Here is a 27,928-nt window from a genome sequence, read left to right as displayed (position 1 = left end):
TTGACAAGTAATAAATAAAAGCTAAAATGCAAGAAAAATATATAATTTAGTTAATTTAAGTGTATTTCATAAATGATCGTATGTATATTATATAGTCACTTACTAGCGAAAAGTTGTTCCATTATTTCACTCAATTTTTGCCGAGATCTACCGCACGCTACACAACCAACTATTTTAGAGTCTTTTTCGATAAATCGCGATAGTGTCACTGTTAATTTAAGTTCTGCCACAATTTCCATCTAGATTTACTACCTTTATACAACTATCAGTAGTAGAATAAATAATAAATAACATAAAATCAGCTCCGTAAAGACTGACAAATCCACAAAATTTCAAATCAAATTCAAATGTGTCAAATGAATTGTCAAACAGAACTGTCAAGGATCCCCACCCTAGAGAGCTTTTATGGTGCCTTTTCCGCCCATGCATGAATACATGGATAGCATTATGCTCCTTCCTTAGTCTTCTTATTCACAGATGAAAATAAAAAAGAAAATTGATTTTTTTTGTATGAGTGACTTAGGAATGTTAGGTATAACAAATTTTACTTGAATTTTTATTAGTTGAAGGGGGCGGCAAAATAAATGCTGCCTATGGTGCCATTTCACCTTAACGCGGTCCTGATTCTAGGTAAAAAATGATAAGAATTATTTTTGTAGGTAATTACCTAAGCTTCATTTTTTACAATCCGCCTGAAAAGTCCCGGTCGACGAATTAAGCAGTTTGGTTCAACCTTCTTTTACTGGACTAACAATCAAAGCTCAAACTAAAATGTCATTTCCACGCCGATCAGACAGCTTTTTTATTCGATTAATTGGTGAATTTTGCAACAAAGAAAACTATGTCAAGCAAACTATCATTCCAAAAAAATATGACATGGCGCCTGTGTAATCCATCAACAAAACTCGGCAGACTCGTTTTTTATTTGTAATCATCGCATGCCCTACATAGGTCTATTTTTTCAAATTTTTTACGCTAAACAAACATTCCTCCCTTATCATATATAAATAATTCTTTCCAACGTTATTGCTGGTTTGTTCCCGTCGAGACAGCCAATTTAATAGTAGTAGTGCCCGTTTTTAGACATATTTGATACATACATAAAGAATAAAAGGTAAGCGTATACCTAGCTATTTTGCGTATTTATTATTTTGCGATAAAAAACTTTTTTGATATTTAAGAATGTTTTTAAATTTATAAAGAAAACTTTTCGGATAATTCCTCAGATATACAGGGTCCGGCAGTAGTGCGTCGGGCATCTGGAGATCCTAGAATAAATAACTTGAGAATTTTGTTTAAGTGCAAACCTAAAGTATCTCTGAGAATGTATTTCAGGAAAATATTTTAACTTATATAGGGTAGCTCAAAAAAGTGTGTGTGGATCGGGATGTTTTTCTTGAATGGAACACTCTGTAAACCATTGCATTTTTAGCTTCCTTCTAGATCACTCTACATGATCCTAAGATGTGAGTAAATATATTTCGATAGTTTCAGAAATATTAGTACCTAAATAAATCAAAAAGATTCATTTTTCAGCCTTTCTTAAAAAAATTATTAAAAACACAAGAACTGTCCTGAAATCAAAATTATATTAGGTATTTACTTTAGATAGTCTGTACTTAGTTTGCTATAAATATGGTAATCGTAAATCATACAGGATGTTCAAAATTCTACGCCAAACTTTCTAAAAAATAAAAATTTTTTCTTCGTTTTTTTTAATAAAACACCCTGTATATTATTTTTTCAGTAGATGGAGAATTAAAAAATATTTTTTTTTGTATTTAAAGTTTTTCAAAATTTTAACGGTTTCGCAGATATTTGCGGTTTTATATTTCATATGGCATTTTCCACAGTAAATTTTTATCAAAACCACCCAATAATTTTTCTCTAGTATTTTACCGTTGAAAAAGCCATATAAAATAATACTGCGTGTATCTGCAAAACTATTAAAAATTTGGAAATACTTTAAATACCAAAAAATATTCATTTTTTAAGTCTCCATATAATAAGAATATGTTCTATTAAAAAAAAACAAAGAAAAATTATTTCATATTTTTGAAAGTTTCGCGAAGAATTTTGAACACCCTGTATGGTTTAAGATTACGATATTTATAGCAAAGTTAAGTATAGACCATCTAAAGTAAATTCCTAATATAATTTTGATTTCAGGACAGTTTAAATAATATCTTATTTAAATTAAATTTATTATTTTATATATATTTTTATTTATTTATTAATATCTCTGAAACTATCGAAATATATTTACTCATATCTTAGGATCATATAAAATGATCTGAAAGAAAGCCAAAAATGCAATAATACAAAGAGTGTTCCATTAAAAAAAAATCATCCCAATCCACTCACACTTTAAAAGTTATAATATTTTCCTGAAATACATCCTATAGTACATACTAATTACTTTAAGTTGTGTATTATAAGAGCTACAGATGCCCATCGCACTATTGCCGAACCCTGTATAAAAAGAAATCCAAAATAAAACACTCTGTAATTTTTAATAATTTATTTTACACAAGGTTTTAAACAAAACTTTTCCTTCTATATGTTTTATACAGGGTGTGTCTTAAATAAGTGCAGATATTTTAGAGGTAGTAGGTAGTATATTTAAATCCCAGAAACACGATTATAAGATTTTTGTCGCGATTTTTTTTTAAATTTCGAATTTAAAAAAAATTATGGAAATGTTTTTAGTTTTTAATTAAAATATATAATTTACAGATAATGTGGCAACATAGGTCGTAGATTAAATTTTGAAGAAAGGAAACCCAGAAAGATTTAGTGGTTCTCAAAATTGGAGCAAAAAATCATTTTTTTTTGGAAATTTTCAAAATAAAATAACTCCGTTATTTTGGACTTAACCGGTAAAAAGAAAATATGTTAAACGGTAAAAAGAAAATATGTTTTTTTTATCAAGATCTATCGGCCCTCAAAATATTGTTACTTATTTAAGACCACCCTGTATAAAGTCAAAATTCAGAGAGGTTGTCTCAATAATTATTTTTATGAAAACACTTACAAAAAGTAATATTTTACTAATGTGTTTTTTGCAAACTCTGTTATCGTCAGGTAAATCTAATTTACCCTGTATTTATAAAACTAATTAATATTATGGATCGCCATAATATTAAGGTCGCCAAGAAATGTTGTGCAACCCATGAAATGATTTTTTTAAATTAGAATTGTCAGCCCATTCAGAATTTAGATAATTGTCATCTTCATCTTGATCGAGTTTTTTGAGCTCTTCCTGTCTTCTGTAAGCGTGCATCATGATTTGCTTCCTCTGATCTTCCGACATGATCGGTTCTCTTGCGGGTGCACCATCACCACGTTTTGACAGTTTCATAATCACCTAAGCCAGAAAAGAATGAGGAGATTAAAAAAATACTAAATTGAATTGTACCTTGCAATTTTCGATTTTCCCTACATAATCCCCTACAGTTTTTCCATCCCTGTACATTTCTTTGCCACAAAACCACATTTGAGCTGTAGCTGGATCGACAATATCCAAGGAGGCTTGGGTACCACTAAGATCTTCAATATTCTCGAACTCCATACGTATCACATCATGCGGGGGTAATTTCATGGGATATACGATCAAAACTGCTCCTTTTAGGAGATTTAGGGCTTCTTGAACGGTCTTCATCGTCAAACATTTCCCTGAAATATAAAATAATAAATTAAATATGTTAACAAATATACAGGGGCCCTGAGAACCTTGTAGTACTATATTCTTGCTTATCATCTCTTTAGCATCGGCTATTGCTTTGTTTAAGACTTCTTGCATCTCTTTTTTGGGCTGTTTTCCATTTCTTCGTCCTATTTCATCTCTGTTGTAAATAAAACCACCACTGGGGATACATTTCTCGCCCCATTCATCCACTAGTTTCAGTTCCTCAACTTGGTCGTCAGTTAAGCCAAGAATCTCTGTAAAATTTAACAAAAACGTAGTTAGCACTTCAGGTTTTGTTACCTAATAACTAAAAACTGTATACCTGGAGGGTATAGGGTACCATGTTTAGCCAATTCTTCCATCTCCATGCACACCCTTTGTATTTTCAACCTCCCGTTGTATATTTGAGCGACATTTTTAACTAAGTCATCTACAGAAGTAGCCAGTGATGTTTGGTAAAGAAACTGACTCTCATCTTTATTTTTTATGTGAATAACTACCATTCTTATTATTAAAACACGCCTAAATAAATACACTGGATTTCAAAGAGATTGATCAACGAAGTCAAAGAACGAAGTCCCTAGTTTGATCAATATGACTGACACTTTTGTCATGGTTACCATACATTGCCATAGCAAAATATACACTTACTAATAATAATTTCACTTGCCATTAATATTATTGCACAGGGTGATTCGTTGCAGAAAAAATTATTCTATAAAATGTTAAGTGTTTTCATTTAATTTCTTTCCAGTTTTAACTGACTTGTGCTATAACTATAAACATGTTTCCAGAGATTTATTTATTTAAAAATTAAATTATGACCTTTGTTACATTTTATGGCATGTTATCAAAATTGTTATACTCTGTGAAGTGTCTCAGTTATTAAAATCAACTATTTTTTTTTAATAGCGGACACCGCGGAAGTGTATTAGATAGCATATTTATTGTGATTTCTGGAGTGTGCTATCATTACCCTTGTTTAAACCCTGCTGGTCATTCAAACTATGTGTCTGGATTTTAATACGTGTGACAGAGAATAATATAAATGACCTTTTGATAGACAGAGAGGCGAAATCAAAAAGCGTCATTCAGTGTTGCCGATTTTTTACGTTTGTAAGAAAAATGTGTGTAGAAAAATATGAGCTATTTTAAAAACGTTTATGTGTACTACTGAAATGAAGATAATATATCTAAGCTAAATATAATCTATTACAGCTCTAGTAAAATGAGTAACTAATAGTGAAAAATAAAGTTCCAACCCTAGATGCAATATTTTTCGTAAAAGCTTACTGTTCGGTTTGAAATTTTGTTGGAAAATCTGGCAATACCGCATAGAAGAAACGTATCGACCCAATTTTTATCTATTTTTAAAACATTTGATTTTCCATTAAGCTGTCTACATCACTGTCTTACACGTTAAAATCCAGACCGCACAGTTTCGATGACCAAATCAGTATAGTTCCCTATTACCCTTATAATATACAGGGTGTCTCATTTAAAAAATCACATTTTTACACCTCGTTTTATAGCAATATCTGTGACATTTGAGAGTTTATTGCTAATAACCAATAAAACTTGATTAAAAACCCTATAATTTCCTTTTATAATGAATGTTCTATATTCAAAAATAAAAAAATATAGTCAGTTAATAATGGGACAAATTAAAATAAAAGCACTCACATTCTGTTCATGTCATTAAAAAATATTATGAAGGATTATTAAAAAAATCTTTATGACACACCGAACTTAAGAGAATTAGAAGATGAATTGAAATTTGAGATTTACTATAAAATATATAGAGAGCCAATCTTTTCTGTCAGATGAAGTCGACATGGATATTTTTAATATATATGTCGATGGCAGTACTGGTGTGTTCAGAAAGCTGTATAGAGGAAAAGAAATACCACGAAAAAAAATGCCAGTCCTACAACAAAGGCACCTACATTGAATGCGTTCAAGCGAGAATGAAGAGGTATTCGTCAAACTGTGTATATCAAGATGATTGCGATGAATGCAACTGTGACGAATGTCAGTATAGTACATGTGGAGGTAAGTAGGCAACAAAGAATTTAAAGAAAAACTTTTATACCTCTGTATTAAATAAGGAGAATGACTAAAATTAATAAAAAAATCGAAATTGTTTAATTTTGATAATATATTTCCAAAAATGGATTAAATATTTATCAGATAGATATTAATATAAAGACGACAATTTTATACAAGAGAAAAAATATAAATAGATATACGTACTTAAGACTGAATTTCATATACAATTTTCAGTTTTTAATAAATTTAATATGGACTGTTATGTTTTGTGACGGGGCCCTTGGTCAACATGAGTTCCATAAAGTCTTCTAAAGTAACTAGCCCGTCACCATCCAAATCAACAGCTCTGATCATTTCGTCGTACTCCTCTTGAGTAAATTTTTCTCCCAAGCTTACAATAATATCGCGTAGATCATCTGACGAGATATAACCTTTACCCTCTTTGTCAAAAACCCTAAAAGAATATTGAACAACTAACATGGTTAGATTAACCCCCAGGGTTGCCACCCGTCCCGATTTTGTCGGGACCATCCCGCGTCCCCACGCAAAGCCCTAATGTCCCGATTTTTATTTATTTAATAGCCACGTTTTTATTAAACAATAAAATTGTAAAATTTATTATTAAAAATACATGTTTATTAATTTGATACTCTGTTTAATGAATATTCGATAATAAAACTTGCGTAAAGGAAATTTGCCTAAAAGGATATAAAAATTATAGATAAAAAAAATAAATTTTAAACCTAGAGTAAATTATAAGCTTTCATTGTTTAAAGTTGTTATTTATATATTTTCACGTATGATGTTGAAGTAGATTGAAAAAGCCATACTTAATTCTAAAAATAACAAAGCGAACAGATGAAATTCCTGCAGAAATCCTTAAACTCCTAGATAAAAGAGGCATAACAGCACTACATAAAGTATTTAACAGTATATATTATGAGACAGGTCAGTACCCTAAACAGTGGTTGCGTTCTACTTTTATCCCCCTGCCTAAGAAGTCCAATGCCAGAAAATGTGAAGATCATACACTTATCAACCTGATGAGCCATACACTAAAAATATTTCTGAAAATCATAGACCAGAGAATTTACAAAAAATGTGAAAGGGACACAATAAGCGGTTCACAAATGGGGTTCAGGCAAGGGTTAGGTACAAGGGAAGCGAGAGTTGCAACACATGTGCTTGTCCAGAACTGCTACGATCAGAGAAAGGATGTGTGCCTGTGTTCATAGACTACGAAAAGGCATTCGATCGCATGCAACAGCACAAATTAATGCAGCTACTGAAAAGGCTTGATATAGACCAAAGAGACATACAATGCATCGAAAACTTGTACTGGCACCAAACAGCACAAATAAAATTGACCAATACCATATCCAATCCCATACAAGTTAGAAGGGGGTGCGACAGGGATGCGTGCTCTCTCCACTCCTATTCAATTTGTACTCAGAGGCTATTTTCCAAGAGGCTCTAGAGGACGTGGAAATGGAAGTCAAAGTTAACGGAGTGTGGATTAATAACATCCGCTCGCTACGCCGACGATACGGTCTTGATTGCAGATGCAGATAATATACACGATCTACAACAACTGGTCAAGATAGGAGTAGAACAGAGTAAAGCAATGGGTTTAAACATAGACATCAAGAAAACTAGATTTATGATAATATCCAGAAATTCAGATGTGTTTAAAAACTTTATTATAACATTTAATACAAGGCCCACAGGAAGGGTAGATAAATTTAACTACTTGGACATCTGGCTCTCCGAAGATTGGACATCAGACAAGGAAATTAAAAGTCGCATCGTACAAGCTCGGCAGGCATTCTTGAGGTTCCGAAAAGTACTTGTCTGTTCTGATTTTCACCTTAACCTCAGATTGGGATTCGTTAAGCGATGGTTACGTGTAGTCGGTGCTCCTTCATGGTATGGAAGGATGGACATTGAAAGCAACTGCCATTAATAAACTAGAGGCTCTCGAGATGTGGCTATATCGCAGAATTCTGAAGATACCTTGAACGGCTAGGTTAACAAATAAGGAAGTTCTGAGACGTGTCAAAAAACAGCGCGAATTGTTTGAGTTGATCAAGAAGAAAAAAACCGAATACCTAGGGCACATAATGCAAAACCCCAAATATCAATTCTTGCATCTGTTAATCGAAGGCAAGATCGAAGGCCGGAGGGGTATCGGAAGGAAGAAAATATCTTGGGCTGAGAAATGTTAGACAGTGGACAGGCCTACACGATGTACAGTCGTTAATAAACACCGACCGCCAGGAATAAAGAAGTGATGGAAAATGCTATCGCAAACATCCATTAATGGATTCGCACTAGAAGAAGAAGAAGTTGAAGTAGACAGACGCTAGAAATAGGTGTTTAGTTAAGCTCATTAACAAGGAACTTTTACACTCGGTACTCTCATTCAATTTTAATATAACGCATATAAGAATTTTTGGATTTTATGAAAAATGACAAGGCTCTTATTATTACATCAACAAAACAAATAAAAAATATTCATTACAGTTGGGGGTTGGAACCTTTGGTGTTACAACAGCAAAATAAAACACTAACTCATCGCAATACACCAAAACACTTTGCTTTTAACACTGGACACTCGTTTCGCTAACCATAAATTTGAATCTAACCATCAGTTTTCATCATCTGCTGATGATGCTAAGCTGGTTAACGAAACGCGTCTTCAGTGTTAAAAGTAAAGGTTGAGGCCTTTTTATGCTTGTGTATACTAAGTACCGTATGATCGAATAAAAACGGCGTCCAGTTGGCTGGGAAATGACGATCGATGACATTTCCCATATAAATTTACATACAAAATGACAGCGATCTTCATTTCATAGCCACCGCTGACGCCGTTTTTTCTCGATCATACGGTATATATGTTATATTTTAAAGTGTTTTGGTGTATTGTAGTGAATTAGTCTTTTTTTTTCCAAAAAATGTTAATTTAAAAATATTTAAATAAACTAATAAAGCCAATTATACAGATTATACAGCTAAAACTTTTGATTTTCTTTAGGGTTTGTTCTAGTTTTAGATTTAATTAATTGTTTACTCATTTTGTTTTCAACTTTTTTCTTTTATTTTTACATAATTATTATTAATAAATTTCAAATAGTTTATTTTTAAGTTAACGCAAAAAGGCATAAAATATTGATTCAAAATCCGATGGGCACATAAAATTTTACATTTAAGAAAAAACATTGCACTAGTGCTGTCCTGATTTTTTAAATACAAAAGGCGGGAACCCTGGGGCGCTATTCTGTACAATCGTCGGTATGGGTAAGTTACCGACAGCTATCGGTACGTATTTGTATATAGTAAACATGTGTTGATTGTTGTCATAGTTACCGATCGATCCTATGGCAGATATCACAAATTTGTACCGACGACTCTCGGTATTTCTACCGTGAGGTTAACAAGGGCACGGTAGAGATACCGATCCTCGTCGGTACAAACTTGCGATTCTGATCGGAAACTATGACAACAACAATTAACACATTTTTACTATATACAAATACGTATCGAGAGCTGTCGTAACTTACCGATACCCTGTACAGAATAGCGCCCCTGGTAACCCCAACACTAACCGAAAAGCTGCCTTGATATCATCTTCATTATCACAGTCTTTCATAATCTTCTTCATAGCCGCTACAAATTCCTCAAAGTCGATTAAACCGTTACCATCGATGTCCACTTCCTCAATAATATCCTGATAATTTTTGAAAATATTAAAAACATACCTACAACGCAGAATTAAATATTTTTCACCAGCAATTCGGCTTCGGTAGGATTCTGACCCAGAGCTTTCATTACCATGCCCAGTTCCTTGGTACTGATCATGCCGATACCTTCTTTGTCGAAAATAGTAAACACCTCCCTAATTTCAGCAATGTTTTCGTCCATTTTGGCCTGCTCTTCATCGGGATCTAACTCTTTCTGTTGTGGTTCTTGCTGATTAACCTTGGGTGCATCTAATTCATATACAAACACATCATAATGAGCCATGCTATATATCATAATATATTAATTAATAATAGCTGCCCTATACCGGGTGCGTCTCAAAAGTGGCTCACGCTACTTTTTTATTTTTTCAGATAAATAAACGAGATTTGGTATGTTAGTATATGACATAAATTTGGATTGATTGTTTTTGGTCACTTCACCGGAAATGACTACAACTTTTGATTTTTAAATGGCACCTCCGGTATTTTTTTACTTTATTCGATAGAAAATGACATTCTCAATATAATGACATATCATATGTTAACTTTTGACATTCTCGCTTAATAAAAAATTGTATTTTAAAATTCAATCTAGAGTGCCATCTTCATCAAGGAGCATTGGAAAAATAGATTTGATCGTCTAATGTTTTTAGTGTCTTGTTCTGGCCAGTTAGAAAATGCTCAAATCGTTTTTTTCAAATGGAACGAAAGCGGCTCATTAGCATATTTGAAAAAGCATTTTTTTACGAGTAATTTGATACCACACACTTGGTATTTCAAGTCAAATTTTCGTTACGAACCGCAAGTTATAATTTCAAATAAACCATATGCGAAAATGTCAAAAGTTGACATATGATATGTTATTCTATTCAGAGTGACCTTTTCTATCGAATAAAGTAAAAAAATATCGGGGGGTGCCATTTAAAAATCAAAAGTTGTAGTCATTTCAGGTGAAACCGGAAGTGACCGAAAACAATTGAATACGTCAGTCAATCCTAATTTATGTCATATATTCACATACCAAATTTCGTTTTTTTAACTAAACAAATAAAAAAGTTATAGGGGTGAGCCACTTTTGAGACGCACCCGGTATAATGCCCTATACAGGGTGAGTCTAAATAAGTGCAAATATTTTTAGGGGTGGTATATTTCGATCCCAAAAACACGTTTGTGGTTTTTTTGCGAAAAGAAAATTTTAAAATTTGGAGTTTTAAAAAAAAATGTGGAAATTTTTTCAATTTTTAGTTAAAAAACATAATATCTTGCGAATGCAGATTCTGTGGGGAAAATGGGGAAATACCAGAACACCTCATCACTAAGTGCACCGAGACGACAACCATTCGTGCCATAAACTTTTGTACGACTAATATTGGAGATGGAGAAATACCCTTCTGTAAAACCGTAGACACTGGCTTTTGTCAAAGCCCGGGGACTGTAAGATCTGTAAGGTCGCAGTGATTAACCCCTCTCCCACTAATTCTACATTCTACTCTAAAATAGTTAACATAGTCTTCATTGCTGTTGACTCAATTAATTATTTCTTATTAGTTGTGTCAGTTTTTGTTATATTATTTATAATTATTAATAGGAACATCAAAATTCCAAAACACAAAAATAAATTATACAATTATTTCATTTACAAAAAAAAAATTAAAGAAATCCCAGAAAAGCGATCCAGTGCTGTGATTCTCAAAATTTAGGCCAAAAATCATATTTTTTTAATTTTCAACGTAAAATATCTCAGATATTTTGGACTTATTTGAAAAATGGTAAATAAAAGATATGTTTCTTTTATCGAGATCTACCAGCCCTGAAACGCGTTTGAAGAAACACGTTTACCTACCAGGTTGTTTTGCAAACAAAAGTCTTTGAAAAATTTGAAACTATTGAACACCCTGTATATTATTACATTTTTAGTTTCTACAATTAAAATAAAGGTTTACTTCACTTTAATCTTACCGTTTTTGAAATATTTGCGATTTTGTAAAAATACAGTAATAATAATTTTAATTATTCTTTCATTTTTGATTCTTTCATCTGATTCACGTAAAATATACAGGATCTATTTAAATTAAACAAGTTACTGCCATTTACATTAGTAATTATTTAATATAAATGCTTAGACACTCTGTATAAGGTGGAATTATTTTTATTATTGCAACACAAAATTTAGTAAATATAAGAACTTCAGTACAATATTTGGTTTTAAAAACTTAAATACGCCTAGAGAAACGAAGCATTAAATAAAAAATATGTTACTCTGCATTTTCATAAAATGCTAAATATTTCAAAAGCAGTAAGATTAAAGTGCGATAAATCTTAATTAAATTTACCTTTATTTTAATCGTAGAAACTAAAAATGTAATAATATACAGGGAGCTCCATTTAAAAAATATAACTTTGATATTTTTTCTTTGTTTGGGCCACTCTGTACCTTATAAAAATAATTTTTAATTGTAGCTTTTATTAAACTATTGTCCTCACTCATAATTTCTAAAAATCCAATAATTTTGTTACAATACTCCGTGTCGTATGAAGTAAATAACCCTGTATAATAGAATAATATAATGATATCATATACCGTATGATCAAAGAAAAACGGCATTAGGTTAGGTTATGTTATGTGTAATATGTATAATGTCATTCGATCGTCATTTCTCAGCCAACTGGACGCTATTTTTAGCCGACCATACCAACATGTACCTATGGTAGGCTATTAAGATCGGCAAAAAAAAGTTTTTTTAATTTCACTCAAAATTAGTTATTTGGGTCATAAATGACCTAATTAAAATATTTTCGTGGTGTCTGTCCGTCTGTCCGTCACACGAGAACTCAAAAACCGCTAAACCGATTTTAACCAAATTTGGCACAAAAATACTGTGGCACCCGAGAATCTGGTTATTAGTTTTTGGTGGGTGTGGGGGGTTGGTAAGGGGGTTCAGGGGGTATGGGAGGGGCTTAAACATTTTTAAAAATCGTAACTCCAAAATTACAGTAGCTAGCGAAACGCGGTTTTCAATTTAAGATTAGGAATAATATTTGCAACAAAATTTGTAATAACATCAAAATCGGTCAATAGCAGTTTTTGAGATAAAAAAATGGAAAAATTTCTTTACTTTGAAACTAAAAGAACTGCCTACCAACTTTTTATTAACATATTTTAATATGGGCGGCTATACGTGCCTTCTGGCGCCAATTTTTTTTCGATCATACGGTACTATATTTCATCATGTAGCAAAACAGAAAAATTTATGTAAAATAATACAGCAAATAAAAAAGTGCTTATAATGTAAATACCAGTATTGTTTTAACTACCAAGATTAAGGTTTCCATATAAGTCCGGATTTACCCGGACATGTCCGGATTTTTAAAGTGCCCGGGGCGGTCCGGCCTGGATTTGGAAAAGCGTCCGGGAAACCTGTTCCGCAAAAACAATTTAATTTAGTAAAATATTTTACAGTTAACAGTTGAATTAATTTCTCAGTTACGTGAATATTTTAGTTTCTACGATGCCACAGCTCTACTTAACCGACGCATGTTCGAAAGTACCCATTTCTATACTTTGACGCTCAAATTTTTCGCTTTTGGTGAACTCCTGGAAAGTGAATGTTTTTTTGGTTTATATTTTGTTGATTCCGGGGCTATTATTTGCATCCTATAAAAGTTCATAAATAAATGTATAGTTTCTTTTTTGCGACGTCCGGATTTTGTTCGGATTTCAGAGTTCATTTGTCCGGATTTCTGAATTTACTTGTCCGGAATTTCCAAACGCCTTTATGGAAACCCTAACCAAGATCTCATAGTTTTATAAAAATATAAAACTCTACCTTCAGTCTTAGAAGAACCCGGTGTTTCAATAGGATTTTTCTTTTCAACTTTTTTATCTATTTCAGCCTTGGGCTCTTTTATCTCCATAACACACTATTTACAATTGATTTCTAGGTCAGTGCAATAGTTGCTGCAATTCCTGCTGCAGCAATTTCGTTCAATGTCATTCCCAGCACTGCTGTCACAGACAATGTCACAACGAATGTCAAACCTTGTCTTGCAGATCCGGTTGCAGAAGATCTTGCTACGAGAACATCCGAGTTGTTGATACTAAACCCGAGAGACAGGTATTGGTACCTGGTCGAGATAGTACCACAAAGCACAACATTACTACCGTAATTAATTTGAAAAATATTATTAACAACACGAATTTTCTGGACATACCTATCAACTTAAATTATACGAACAAAAATAACATTTCTATATTAGATGAGGATGGCAGCAGTAGTATATATAAACCAAGTGATGCAGGAAAGAGTGGTTGTTGTGTAGTAATTAGTAAGTATTTCCAAATATATTATAACAATTCTCTTTCAGAGGCGAAATATCCAAGCTTTTTTCAGAAGATAATTTTTATTTATTATAGATTTACCTTTAGGTACCTTTATAGTCTAAGATCCGGCTGCAGGATTATTACGATCATCGTATTTTTAATTAAAACTTATTTTTTACGTATATTTATGAATAGGAGAATACAGGGTACCTATCAAAAAGTTGCCGCATGTTTAATTAATAATAATAATAACTGATTTTGAAGACGACATTACGCTAATAAAAAAAATTTATCATTTATATGTCAAATTAAAGTTATTTATAAGGGTATATATATATATAGATATATAGGGTATATCTAGCAAAAAGTTGCCGCAACTATTTGATAGAATATGGGTTGCCACAGTTCAAAGTTTTTCTTACAGGTCCGGCAACACTGCATCTGGCATATGTAGTTCCTATAATAAAAACTTTGCAGTGAAAATAGAAAATGGAATTTTGTAGTGTCAACCTAAAGTATATGACAAGGGTATATGTTAGGATGTATTTCAGGAAAATGTTTTAACTTCTATAGGGTGGCTCAAAAAAAGTGTGAGTGAATGGGGATGATTTTTTTTGCAATTTGCATTTGCAAAACAGGTAAAAAAATTTTAAATACTTTAAATTCGAAAAATATTCATTTTTTAATTCTCTATCTAACAAAGAAATAATGTACATGGTGTTCCGTTTAAAAAAAAACATCCTGGTCCACCAACACTTTTTTGGGCCATCCTCTAGAACTTTAAATATTTTCCTGAAATAACATCCTAAAAAATATTTTAGATTGGCACTTATAGGTACAAAATTCGTAAGTTTTTTATTATAGGAGCTGCAAATGCCCACCAGTAGATCCTACTGCCAGGCCCGTAGGAAAAACTTTCAACAGTGGCAACCCCTGTTTGCGACAACTTTTTGATAGAAACCTTGATGACTACATGCACCGAATAAAAATAACTTTAATTTGTCATATAAATGATCAAAAATTTTTATGAGCGTGATGTCGTCTGTAATAGGGATAATTTTTTAATGACACACCCTGTGTATTATTCCTTTGTTAGATGGGGAATTAACAATCAAAAATTTTAAAAAAATCATCCCGATCCACTCGCACTTTTTTGAACTACCCTGTAGCCCTGTAGAAGTTAAAATATTTTCCTGAAATACATGCTAACACATATTTTAGCATAGTTTAATGATTTTAGGTTGGCACTTATATACAATTCCTAAGTCTTTTATTATAGGAGCTATAAATGCCCATCTGTAGTTCATATTGCCCTAACCCCAATTTGCGGCAACTTTTTGATAAGCACCCTGACAACATCATGCACAGAATAAAAATAGCATTAATTTGACATATAAATGATCAACAAATTTTATGAGCGTAATATCGTCTCCAAAATCAATTATTATTATTATTAATTAAACATAGTTGCGGCAGCTTTTTAATAGACACCCTGTTAAAAGTGTATTCTCCTATTCGTAAATATACGTAAAAAAAGTTTTAGTTAAAAATACGGTGAGCGTAATGAGCCTGCAACCCGATTAGGGTGTTTCAGAATAAATAAAAAATTGTTTTTCTTATTGTGTTGAAAAGTTGAAAGTACATTTAAAAAGAAAAATTTTGGCGCCTAGTAGAACCCTTAATATTAATATTAATGCTTGCCTCAATTTATTTGTTGTTTTTCCATTTAAATAACACGGAATTTTTATTTTTGAATTTTTATATTTTCGGAATGGTTTGTTTCCGCCACATCCTCGCGAGAAGATTTATAAGAAATTTTACGCTCTACAAAAAACGTATGAAGGTCAAAGTTTATCAGATCATCCAGAATTTCAAGTATTTTCCAATAAAAATATTACTTTACGATTTTTTTAAATAAAATACAATGATGGGGTTTGGTTAGTTAGTGTAAAGCTCCGCGCGTACTGCATCGGATCGGACCGACCAGCAAAAGCGACTGCGATCATCGTACATATAGACGGCGCCGGCGCACAATGGATCGAAGCATAGGAAAATAGGGACATTGACTTATTTCGTAATTAATACTTTTATTTTACTGTTTTTTATGTACCACTTCAATAAATACAACAAAAATCTAGATTAATATGGCATTTTGTACCATATAATTTAGAAAATATACAGGGTGTCTCAAAAAAGAACTAATATCTAAACAAAAAAGAAAACAAAAATATTATAACAAAAAAGAAATTGCTTTCTCTGTTAAATCTAAATTAATATGGCCTTTTGTACCAGATATTTTAAAAAATATTCCGGGGGTCTTACAAAAAGAGCTCATCTATAAACAAAAAAGAAAACAAAACATTATAACACATGAGAAATTACTTTCTCTGTTAAATCTAAATTAATATGGCCTTTTGTACCAAATAGTTAACAAAATATACAGGGTGACTCACAAAAGAACTAATCTCTAAATAAAAAAGAAAACAAAAATATTATAACAAAAGAGATATTGCTTTCTCTGTTAAATCGCTATGAATTTTATCACAGCTACGCATATCAGTTATATATGGATCGGAAGACAACAAAAGGTTATGTAAAATGTCTTCATTTGCAAAAGTTCTGTTAGACCTTCTTGAACGGCATTCTCTATATTTCCGAAAGTATTTATTCCTAGACTCTGAGGTCTCTTCAGACAGATGCCCTATCGGAAACCAAAAATTGCTGATGATTTTTGCTCCATGTATCAAAATTTTGTGTAGAGAAGATGGCATGTAATACCATCCATAAAGGTTAACTCTTCTGCAGTCTCTTTTGCAAATTTATTAAACTTTTCGGCATTTATTTTTTTTTCCTGAAACCAAAACTTGGAATAATGTATATAGTCTTTCTAGCAATCAAATCATCGATTCCTGTAATTTGTTATGACTTTTCGAAGTTTCGGAAAAATCTTCTCGCAGTGTTTCCATCGATAGTTGTACCCCATCCTTGTTTAACGACATCGACTATCAAACCCATTTCCTCCCTAAATCTAAAATAAAATTGTAAATATATTCTGCAAAGCAACGCGTGATGCGCGTCCACGGCAAACTCGACAAATTGCCGAATACCAATTCAATTGCCGAATACCGAATACCAAAACGAAAGCATTTCTGGGCCTTTCAACCTATATGCCTTATGTATTGTAGTGTAATTCAGTCCCACTCCAATGTTCTTCGACGAATATACTTACCTATATCGGCAAATTACAAATTGTTTGATGGTGCACTGTGCGTGCATTGCATAAATTCAAGGATTTTGACATTAAAAACATTATATTTTTTGCAGTGGCACTTTGGGGCAGCCAATTTTTTTATGATATGTGCTAGTAAAGGTGGCTCTTTACATTGCACGTAATATCTCCCCTTACATCCGCTTACATTTTTTTGTAATTCAAGAAAACTTTATATTTTTAAGTCTTAATGACATAAATAGAAAACAAATGAGTTTTTCACTTCTGGTGTCACTTTTTTTTAAACTTAACAATCCAATACTATAGCCCAAGAACGCTTCTAATAAGTCGTTATATATAACAAACAAATATCTTTTACATCCATTTTAAAATTACAATCAAATGTAAGACTCTTTATCTACCAATTTGAATGATTTTTCAATTTACTTCAAATGGTGCTCATATGCTCAATAAGTAAATAACAAACAGACATACTGTATATGTTTTACAAGACTAGAATATCTCTTTAACACAAATATGTAAAAAAATATTTAAATTTGGAACTCTTCAAAAACAGCCAATGTCCCTATCTTCCTATGCTTCGATCCATTGTGCGGCGTCCACTAAAACATTTCGGCCTGTAGAGGCCAGATTCCTACCTCTACCTATCTACGATAGTCGAGTCACCGCCTTCGCCGGACTGGTACCGATTCAGTGCGCGTACACCTTAATAAGGAACTTTGAATTTTATTTTTAGACAAATTTTTAAATTCTATAAAATATAAATAAATTTGTTATAAAAGATAGCCAAAACTGATTCATTTGATATTTTTAAGCTTTATATTTATATATTAACAAAAAAAATTGGTTACAGTCATAGGTTAACAAAATTGAAATGATTTTACAGTAAAAATTATATAAATATCGAGTATGATATTCTTTTGTAGTTTTATTGGAAAATATTTGAAATTTTCGATTGGTGCTATTTTTGATCGCTGATATCTTTGAGTCGGTTGATCTGAGGAATTTTGACCTTTAGACGTTTTTTGTAGAACGTCAAATTTTCTATAAATCTTTTGATTTTTGTTGCAGAAACAAACCATTCCGAAATTATTAAGATTCAAAAATAAAAAACTATCCGTGTGATTTAAATAGAAAAACAACAAATAAATTGAGGCAAACCTTAATATTAACATTAAGGGTTCTACTAGGCCACTAGGCGCCAAAATTTTTGTTTTTAAATTTTACTTTCAACTTTTCAACAGCATAAGAAAAACTTTTTTTTTATGTTGAAACACCCTAAACCCGATCCTGTACTGTAATTATATTAGGTACTCTACTCCATAAAACATTTTTATTAAATCATTTATTCTTTCTAATATAAAGTTCATACCAAATAAACTTTTGGTCACGTAATTAACTTCGACCGGTACAACGTTGCCGACTTTGGCATATTTTCCTTTAATCAAAATATTTTAGGAAACAAAAATGAAATAATTATAAACATTTAAAAACAATTATTCTGAATATTTCTTTGAACATTTGGAGTATTTTAAGTGTTTTATAAGCATCATTGTATTTAGGTCCAAGGCAATGTACATCTACCAGTACATATCCTTTTCTGAGATGTTTTCATACAAGAGCACGCCAATGCGGAAGTTTCTGCACTAGCAGCATTGTTCACCAAGAAAGAAGAAATATTTGTAACAATATTAACGGTGCGTTATATTAACAGTAGTGTATATTCTAGAACTAATTGTAATGGGAATGGTGTTTTATTTTTAAGGTTTTCCTACTAATTGTCGACAACAGCTTACATACATTCCTCAACCCCAACCTAGATGCGTTTACACTACTAACTGGCCTTATGTATCTTGCGGCGTACAACCTCCCGGGATGTCTTGTGATGGATGCTATGGAGAACAAAACCAACAAGTAACATTATTTTTATTTTTATTAACTATAATGTTGAAACGTCTTTGTTTACATCTTATCTATTTACTATCTATCTCCAAGAACTATCAATGGAAATTTCGTTTTTGAATAGGTATCATATACAGAGTGGTCCGAACTGTATTCCGGAAACTTCGGCAGCATATTTTACAGATAAAAATAAGTAAAAAAGTTCGTATAAATGTATGTCCTAAAATGCTTAGTTTCGGAGATACAGGGTGTAGAAGTTTTATTTTTATTTCGATTTTTCCAAATAAGTTCTGAAGTAACGTCAATATTTGGATGAAAATTGGTGTCTGGGAGTTTTTTGACAAGAGAAATTTGATTTTGATATCAATATGACTCCTACTAGTAGAGGGCGCCACCTACATATTTTTTAACTGATTTGAAGAGTAATAACTTTTCGTCCGATAAACTTTCGTTTTCGTATATAAAACTAAAACTACTGTCATCATTGACATACATTAAATAGGTTGACTAAATACTTATTAGACTGAGATCATAATTTTGAAAGTTTTTGTGCCAAAAGTTCAACAGAAACTGTTTTATCATCATTTTTTTGCAGAAATATTTATGATTAATTTAAAAAAATAAAAATTTCCCAAATTTATTATTTCAGTGAATCTACTCAACGTGTTTATTTTTCGTCAATACTGACATGTATTAACTATTTCCATTCTAAATATCTTGAGAACGGTTGCTCGTAGCGATTTTTACAAAGAGAAATTTTTTACGTAGAAAGTCACAGAGATGTATATTTTTTTCCCTGGGTAGTTTTATACATGCAGGTACGGACAAAAAGTTATTACGCTTCAAAACAGTTAAAACACATGTAGGTGGCGCCCTCTACTAGTAGCAGTCATATTGACATCAAAATCAAATTTCTCACGTCAAAAAACTCCCAGACGAAATAGAAATGAAATTTCTACACCCTGTATCTCTAAAACTAAGCATTTTAGAACATACATTTATACGAACTTTTTTACTTATTTTTCGGACCACCCTGATATACCTAATATTATGTGCAGATATTTATAAAGTTTGAACATTAATCATGATATGTGTATATGTATCGATTTGCTTAAAATAAAAACTATTGTGAATTTCTATTTTTTAAATGCCTCTACATGGCAAAAAAGAAATTTTGATGTATAGAGAGGGATTTGATCTACCGTTTAAAAACAATTTTATTAGTTGTTTGATTTTTTAACAGTGCTTTCAGATAGAGCAGAGCGTCCACGACTTCGAGCAAGTACCATGAGTTTATATGAACAATTTCACATGGGTCGCGTATGCTCCGTCCGGATGAGTTCGTCGACGGCTATCTTGAAAAAACATCCGCGCGAACGGCATATACGTATTATTTAAAAATATACTCAGGGTTCCCTATTTAACCCCGTGTGCAGTTTCTATGCCGTAAGAGGAAGACAACATAACCCAGCTCCATATTAAAAGTGCATAAGTCTATTTCACCCGGATATGGATTGAACTGCACTTGCGCCAAACTCCGATTGATTGTTGTTTTAGTTCTGTTTGGATTACTTTTTATTAAAATAAAAAATAAAAAATTGTGCGCGTAAAAGAGTAATTTTGTTTAGTTTATTGTTTCCAACTATTTTTTGATATTTTTCCAACTCCATGATAATGTGTTATAAATAATAAAAATATAAATAAAATTGAAGGTTAGGTGAAATGTCAGTCAACCACTTCCCTTTAAAAACACCGACCAATGAAAACTTCTTCAGGTAAGGCATGCGCAGTTAAATGAATATCCGGGTGAAATAGACCTATACAGAATTCCGTATTTCTCTTTCACTGTTTGGGCTTCACTTTTTGGAGATTAGGCTGAGTATATTTTTAAATAATACGTATATGGCGGACGGATCCTAACCTAACCTAACCTAACCATCTGAAAGCGCTGTAACTAACAATAACGTTCGTAGGGTTCAATTTAAAATAAAGAGGATTTCGGCAATTTTCTAAGAAGTGAAAATATTTTTTTTTCAACTCCCTGTACTATCGGTTATTTTAAACACGTCCTAAATATTGGCTTTTCTTAACACATAACTCATATTTGTAATTTTAGTAGATACGCTGAAATTGTGATTTTGTTGAAAATGTTTTTGTCATGAGGGTAGCTACTACACTCCATAGTAGGTTGGTATACAAATTTTCAAAAAAATCCTGTAACCTGATTCCAATAAACGTCTAACCTGTCATCACCGTAAAGTACCCTGTATAATATTATACATATATGATATATACAGGGTGAGTCTTAAATAAGTGCAAATATTTTTAGGGGTAGTATATTTCGACCCCAGAAACACGACTACGAGGTTTTTTTCGCGAAAAATATTTGAAAAATTTAGAATTTTTAAAAAAAATGTTTTTTTTTTTATTTTTAGTTAAAAAAACATAATATCCTCATAATATAGCAACATAGATAGTAGAGTAAATTTACAATAAACAAAAACCAGAAAAGATCCAGTGATTCTCAAAATTTAAGCAAAAAAATCTTTTTTAGGAATTTTCAAAGTAAAATAACTAAACTAAAAAAAAGGTTATTTTGGACTTACTTGCTTTTGTTTCTTTTATCGAGATCGACAAGCCCTTAAAATATTTCCACTTATTTAAGACTCACCCTGTATAATATCATATTAAATTAGTAGTCTCTCTCTAGTTATGTTAAAGTTTCACGTGAATTAATAATTATTTAGAATTTATATCTCATTACAGGATTTTCTCAAATGCCCTCCATATTGTTACGAAAATTTCAACGTGGGACCAGTTCATCAACAAGAAATGATGTACCCAAGGAACATGTTTCCAGAATCCAGTCATCCTAGTAATCCTTGCTTATATTCTCCCGAATCGTGCTATTTTTCAAGGTTAGGTTTATTCAAATATGCTAAAAATATTTTTCTTTTAACCATTTATAACTATTTTAATATATCAAAAATGGTATTTTTTAACTCATTATTTGTTGTAGGTTTGATTTGGGACAAGGAATGCCAGAAGTTATTAATGACAGTACCATTCAATCAAAAGGTCCTCAAGATGCCACTCTACAACCCCCAAATCCAGTTTAAATGCCGAATATTTTTATGAAAATGGTTCATGTTGTAACTAAGGTAGGTAAATTATGAATAGAATTATTTAACCTACCAAAATAATATACAGGGTGTCCCAATATTCCGTAGCCATAGAACATAAAACTAATAAGTGTTTTTCGAATCAAAATATATTCATTGGATACAATTTACCTCCTTAAAACTGCTTCGTTTGTCCGCTAGAGGGCATCAAACTTTGAAAAAGTAAATACATTTTCTCAGATACTCTTATTCCGATTTTAATAAGATTTTGGGTGTCTATGTTTTGCTAAGTGCTTTAACATTTGACTTCCACAAAAATCAAGAAAAAGTACGGGAAGGGTGTAAACTACCCCCACCCCTACATAAGTTTTAGTATAAATATTTTCTACCTTAGTTAATAATTAAACCACTTTAGTTAAATATAACACCACCGACGACATCTTTTCTTTTCGTAAAATATTCCCTGTAGTATTTACTACATTTTTTGTGAATTTTTGATAAAAACTTATTTTAAAAATTTATTTTTCCAAAGCAGACCTAAAAATATACAGGGAGTTCGAATATTCCGTAAAATACAACTACTACTTTGTTTGTCCGTTATAGGGCATCAATCAAAAATAATCCCAAACGTTAATTAATTTAAAATTTATATATTTTTAAGCTTTTTATGAAGCTTATTGTTAAATATAATTTATGATACAACATAAAATTCCCTATTTTCGCCAACTAGATTATTAGAACATAATAAATTTTATGCTCCTCCATAGTCTGATGTGATAAAAACATGTTTTGGAAGAAAGATAAAAAAGTAGTATAATAGTAATACTAGATGAATCACTTACCAAAAAAAATCGACCGTTGGTTGAGTTGGAAAGTATTTATACTAAAATTTATGTAGGAGTGGGGGTAACATAACATAGAGACCAAAAATCATTCAAATCGGAATAACGGTTGTTAAAATATCTGAAAAAATGTGTTATACTTTTACTATTACATATTTATTCCAAAAATATATAGTAGTTCTATGTCCACGGAATATTCGGACACTCTGTATTAAGTTAAAAGTATAAGTAATAATATACTTTTTGATTTTTTTATTATCATATTATCATTTGCTTTTTATACATTTTATTATTATATTCATTTTTTATTATAGATATTCAATTCCTAAAGGGTCATCCTAACCTAACCTACATGAAGTATTAGGTGTTATTAAATTTTAAGTTATATCTATATATAGTATATAAATACATTTTTATACGTTTATATAATGTTCGCCTCTCTTTAAGTGTAACCAGAACCTAATAATAAACAAAAAGAAATACAGTATTATGATATATTATTTTCAACCTAATAATAAACAAAAAGAAATACAGTATTATGATATATTATTTTCGTTCCCTCAGATCTTGACTATAGGGTAGATTTTTTAGTATGGAAAAAATCATAGGACTTTCCTTGTTTTGACATTTCACATCATGTATGATTTTCTAATGTAATTTTGCGCGAGGATGCCGATTTTTTATCTGATTTTTTTTTAAGCGTCAATTTTGACAGATACGACGCTATCTTGATTTTTTTTTAAATGGAAACCCCCACATATTTTAGAATCATCCGGTAGACATATTAGCTAATTTCAAAAATATACCGGGTGCGCGTCTCAAAAGTGGCTCACCCCTATACCTTTTTTATTTTTTTAGTTAAAAAAACGAGATTTGGTATGTTAGTATATGACATAAATTAGGATTGGTTGACATATTCAATTGTTTTCGGTCACTTCCGGTTTCACCGGAAATGACTACAACTTTTGATTTTTAAATGGCACACCCAGTATTTTTTTACTTTATTCGATAGAAAATGTCACTTTGAATAGAATGACATATCATATGTCAACTTTTGACATTTTCGCATATGGATTATTTGAAGTTAAAACTTCTTAAAGCGGTTCGTAACGAAAATTTGACTTGAAATATACCAAGTGTGTGGTATCACATTAACCGTAAAAAAATAATTAATCGTAAAAAAATGCTTTTTCCAAATATGCTAATGAGCCACCCTCGTTCCATTTGAAAAAATTGAGATATGATTAAAAATACGAATAGAGCATTTTCTAACTGGCCAGGACAAGACACTAAAAACATTAGACGATCGAATCTCTTTTTCCAAGGCTCCTTTATGAAGAATTAGTGTTTTAAACATAGCCATATGGCACCCTAGATTGAATTTTAAAATACAATTTTATAATAAGCGAGAATGTCTAAAGTTGACATATGATATGTCATTCTATTCAGAAGGTCATTTTCTATGGAATAAAGTAAAAAAATACCGAGGGTGCCATTTGAAAATCAAAAGTTGTAGTCATTTCCGGTAAAACCGGAAGTGACCAAAAACAATTGAATACACCAATCAATCCTAATTTATGTCCTATACTAATATACCAAATCTCGTTTATTTACCTGAAAAAATAAAAAAGTTATAGGGGTGAGCCACTTTTGAGACGCACCCGGTATAGTTTAGTATACTTTGCACTTACCATCATTTTCGGTATACAGTGGATTAAAAATGAGATCTTCCAGAATCATTTTAAGCAACTCATCCAGTTTACAATTTTAAAATTCTTTTAACTTAATTCTTTTTTCTTTAAACTTCTATTTGTCAAATTCAAATTTAAAAGAATTATATTTTAGTTGCTAACTTCGGGAGATAATTTCTGGCTAAATTTTAAAGTTAATAAATTAATAAGTTAATTATCAAATTTTGAAGTAGCTCCTAAACGTATCAAGTTGGCTTTATGAATTTCGGTGAATGAAATACCGGTCTTTGCAGAAAAAAAGTTAAGGTTTGATTAAACGAAAGTTAACAATGCAATCGCCAGTGCCGTTGCATATTTTTCACAAAAGTGTCTTTAGATGGTTATTTAGACCACAAAATTTCATAAAACAAACTTAACTCGTTGGGAAGTAATTTCAAAGTGATTTATTTTTTGCTACCATTTCAGCTAGTCAGCCAGGACTATTATTATTTGTAAAAGTTTTTAAATTAAAAATAATGCCAGCAATCATCCCCGATATTTGTGACAATTCTTTTGAATCACCAGTTCAACTTGATCACTACTTACAACTTCATCATTCCGTTTTTCGGACACCATGTATACAGTGATGCCAACTCGTGGGAAATTACCCGATTCGTGGGAAAAGGAAAATTTTAATCCAAAATACCATATTCGTGGGAAATTTTAAATTCATGTATTATTCGTAAAAAATAGTTATCGTTAACGCATTTCTCAGGGTGATTCAAATGATTAAATTAGCATCAGACATTATTCTTGTACCCCCTCCCTTACATGGTGAATTTTAAATAGGTCAGTGCAAACATTCCTAAGGATGGTATATTTCGATTCCAGGAACACGCATAGAAGTTTTTTTTGGGGCAAAAAAGTATATTTCGAAATTTCTTTGGCATTTTTTTAAATTTTTTGTTAAAAAAAATAATCTGTTTTGTGTTGACGATACTATATGGGATTTGAGAACCCGTGGGAATTTCTGGAAAAAGGAGGCAATTTTGATCATCTTCGTGGGAAATTCTATTTCAAAGAGTTGGCAACACTGCATGTATGCAACAAAATATTTTAAAGATACGCTCCTTTCAGCCTTTCTAAACCATGCAAAACCTATATAACATTTTTTGTTTCGTATCTTTATCAATTTACCCATCTTTATATCGATATTTAACGGGTTACTACATTGCATAATTTTTGTCGTATTGACCTACATTTTTGAAATCGTTCGTTCATTGAACTATTGTATGTAAACAATATACAACAGAAATTCTTATCAAGGTATACATTGTACTCTATTTGTCAGGCCAAATACATAGATTTGCAACTTTGTTATATAAACATAACTGATTAAAAATTCTAGAGCACTAAAACATGCTTTTTCGATACAAAGTAATATAAGTATCTGTAAATAAATTCTCCAACAAAAAATATTAATTTGTTTTTTAAATAAATGGTTCTGAAGAGAGCCTGCATAACTGCATTAAAATTACACTCCTTTAATAGCCCTAATAACTAAACTAAAAATAAATAGTTTTTTTAAGGAAAGTTTTCTATTATTTGTAAGTAAAGTTTCTATAAGCCATGAAAATGGTAAGCATCGAAACATCGAATCAACATCCTTTGGAGACCTGACATTGACATGAATTGGAGTTGACACAATATATACAGGGTGGTCCGAACTGTATTCCGGACTTCGGCAACATGTTCTGCAGATAAAAATAAGTAAAAAAGTTCGTATAAATGTATGTCCTAAAATGCTAGTTTCGGAGATACAGGGTGTAGAAGTTTCATTTTTATTTCGATTTGATGAAAATTGGTGTCTGGATGACGATGGATGTCGATGACGATGGATGAAAATTGGTGTCTGGGAGTTTTTTGACATGAGAAATTTGATTTTGATGTCAATATGACTCCTACTAGTAGAGGGCGCCACCTACATATTTTTTAACAACTGGTTTGAAGAGTAATAAAACTTTTAGTCTGTACCTGTATAAAACTACTGAGTAAAAAAATATACATTTACGACGTTTTTTACCGCTACGAGTAAAATGGTTTTCAAAATATTTGGAATAGAAATTATCAATACCTGTCATCATTGACATAAATTAAACATGTTGACTAAATAGTTATTAGACTCAAATCATAAATTTGAAATGTTTTTGTGCCAAATGTTCAACAGAAACTGTTTTATCATCATTTTTTGCAGAAAAATTTATGATTAATTAAAAAAAATTCCCTAATTTATTATTTCAGTGAAATAACTATCTACTCAACGTGTTTATTTTTCGTCAATGATGGCATGTATTTACTATTTCCATTCTAAATATCTTAAGAACGGTTGCTCGTAGCGATTTTTAAAAAGAGATATTTTTTACGTAAAAAATTCCAAAGATGTATATTTATTCGCTCGGTAGTTTTATACAGGTACGGACAAAAAGTTATTACGTTTCAAAACAGTTAAAACACACGTAGGTGGCGCCCTCTACTAGTAGGAGTCATACTGACATCAAAATCAAATGTCTCATGTCAAAAAACTCCCAGACACCAATTTTCATCCAAATATTGACGTTATTTCAGAAATTATTTAGAAAAAATCGAAATAAAAATGAAACTTCTACACCCTGTATCTCTGAAACTAAGCATTTTAGGACATACATTTATACGAACTTTTTTACTTAATTTTATCTGCAGAATATACTGGCGAAGCTTCCGGAATACAGTTAGGACCACCCTGTATAATACAGTCATTGAATTAGTCTATTCGATCTGTGATCTATTACATAATAGGAGGTACACAACGAGAGCCAGCAACGGCGCGCGGCGGGGCAGACTTACTACAGACTACAGATACGAAGCGAGACACTAGTTTACATTACCTTAAATTGTATATTAACTATAATATAATTATATATACTAAATATTTTTTTACTTTACTATTACCCTTGTATATGAATAAAAATATATAAACAAGGCTATTACTAAAACATACTTTTTAGCCGACCATAGCAACAGGTATGGTAGGCAAAAAAAAGTTTTTTTAATTTCACTCAAAGTGAGTTATTTGGATCATAAATGACCTAAATACAAAATATTTTGATGGTGTACTGTCTGTCTATCTGTCCGTCTGCCCGTCTGTCTGTAACACGATAACTCAAAAACCGCTAAACCGATTTTAACAATTAACAAATTAACAGATTTTAACAAATTTGGCACAAAAATACTGTGGCACCCGAGAATTTGGCCATTAGTTTTTGGTGGGGGTGGGGGGTTGGTAAGGGGGTATGGGAGGGGGTTAAAAATTTTAAAAAATCGTAACT

General features: G+C 31.5%; 3 protein-coding genes across 4 annotated transcripts; 1 reads left to right on the top strand and 2 right to left on the bottom strand.

The window, feature by feature from the left end:
* The first annotated feature begins 886 nt into the window (after positions 1 to 886).
* LOC115889304 lies at positions 887 to 23,367 on the top strand. Its single transcript, XM_030909263.1, has 8 exons — positions 887 to 1,114; positions 5,512 to 5,740; positions 13,420 to 13,803; positions 18,590 to 18,724; positions 18,793 to 18,941; positions 21,696 to 21,847; positions 21,949 to 22,090; positions 23,208 to 23,367. Exons 2-7 carry the CDS (start codon positions 5,512 to 5,514, stop codon positions 22,046 to 22,048), a joined length of 1,149 nt encoding a protein of 382 aa, XP_030765123.1. The 5' UTR covers positions 887 to 1,114; the 3' UTR covers positions 22,049 to 22,090; positions 23,208 to 23,367.
* LOC115889305 (cilia- and flagella-associated protein 298) lies at positions 2,537 to 4,336 on the bottom strand. Its single transcript, XM_030909264.1, has 4 exons — positions 4,011 to 4,336; positions 3,733 to 3,942; positions 3,419 to 3,675; positions 2,537 to 3,367 (listed from the first exon to the last, which is right to left on the bottom strand). Exons 1-4 carry the CDS (start codon positions 4,189 to 4,191, stop codon positions 3,143 to 3,145), a joined length of 873 nt encoding a protein of 290 aa, XP_030765124.1. The 5' UTR covers positions 4,192 to 4,336; the 3' UTR covers positions 2,537 to 3,142.
* On the bottom strand, positions 5,850 to 13,440 carry LOC115889306 (calmodulin-A-like). 2 transcript variants are annotated; one of them, XM_030909266.1, is made up of 4 exons: positions 13,305 to 13,395; positions 9,524 to 9,761; positions 9,343 to 9,464; positions 5,850 to 6,191 (listed from the first exon to the last, which is right to left on the bottom strand). In XM_030909266.1, exons 2-4 carry the CDS (start codon positions 9,758 to 9,760, stop codon positions 5,984 to 5,986), a joined length of 567 nt encoding a protein of 188 aa, XP_030765126.1. In that variant the 5' UTR covers position 9,761; positions 13,305 to 13,395; the 3' UTR covers positions 5,850 to 5,983. The 2 variants fall into 2 exon arrangements, with proteins under 2 accessions (XP_030765126.1, XP_030765125.1); XM_030909265.1 differs by having other exon boundaries at positions 5,899 to 6,191; positions 9,524 to 9,726; positions 13,305 to 13,440.
* Positions 23,368 to 27,928: the final 4,561 nt, after the last annotated feature.

This window comes from Sitophilus oryzae, unplaced genomic scaffold (assembly GCF_002938485.1).
Source record: "Sitophilus oryzae breed Bouriz unplaced genomic scaffold, Soryzae_2.0 scaffold_813_pilon_pilon, whole genome shotgun sequence".
Taxonomy (NCBI): Eukaryota; Metazoa; Arthropoda; class Insecta; order Coleoptera; family Curculionidae; genus Sitophilus; species Sitophilus oryzae.
Note: the sequence above shows the minus strand (reverse complement) of the source record. Positions and strands in the feature narration are given on the sequence as shown.

What these genes read in the sequence shown, in the direction of transcription:
- LOC115889306 (XM_030909265.1), bottom strand. Translation starts at nt 13,392, where the DNA reads ATGGAGATAAAAGAGCCCAAGGCTGAAATAGATAAAAAAGTTGAAAAG. An exon ending in GGGTTCTTCTAAGACTGAAG is followed by an intron (nt 9,727 to 13,304) that starts GTAGAGTTTTAT and finishes TATATGAATTAG; the next exon opens with ATGCACCCAAGGTTAATCAG. An exon ending in CTACCGAAGCCGAATTGCTG is followed by an intron (nt 9,465 to 9,523) that starts GTGAAAAATATT and finishes AAAAATTATCAG; the next exon opens with GATATTATTGAGGAAGTGGA.
- LOC115889304 (XM_030909263.1), top strand. Translation starts at nt 5,512, where the DNA reads ATGAAGTCGACATGGATATTTTTAATATATATGTCGATGGCAGTACTG. An exon ending in TCAGTATAGTACATGTGGAG is followed by an intron (nt 5,741 to 13,419) that starts GTAAGTAGGCAA and finishes ATTGATTTCTAG; the next exon opens with GTCAGTGCAATAGTTGCTGC. An exon ending in GAATCGTGCTATTTTTCAAG is followed by an intron (nt 21,848 to 21,948) that starts GTTAGGTTTATT and finishes TATTTGTTGTAG; the next exon opens with GTTTGATTTGGGACAAGGAA.
- LOC115889305 (XM_030909264.1), bottom strand. Translation starts at nt 4,191, where the DNA reads ATGGTAGTTATTCACATAAAAAATAAAGATGAGAGTCAGTTTCTTTAC. An exon ending in TGGTACCCTATACCCTCCAG is followed by an intron (nt 3,943 to 4,010) that starts GTATACAGTTTT and finishes TAAATTTTACAG; the next exon opens with AGATTCTTGGCTTAACTGAC. An exon ending in CAAGAATATAGTACTACAAG is followed by an intron (nt 3,676 to 3,732) that starts GTTCTCAGGGCC and finishes TTTATATTTCAG; the next exon opens with GGAAATGTTTGACGATGAAG.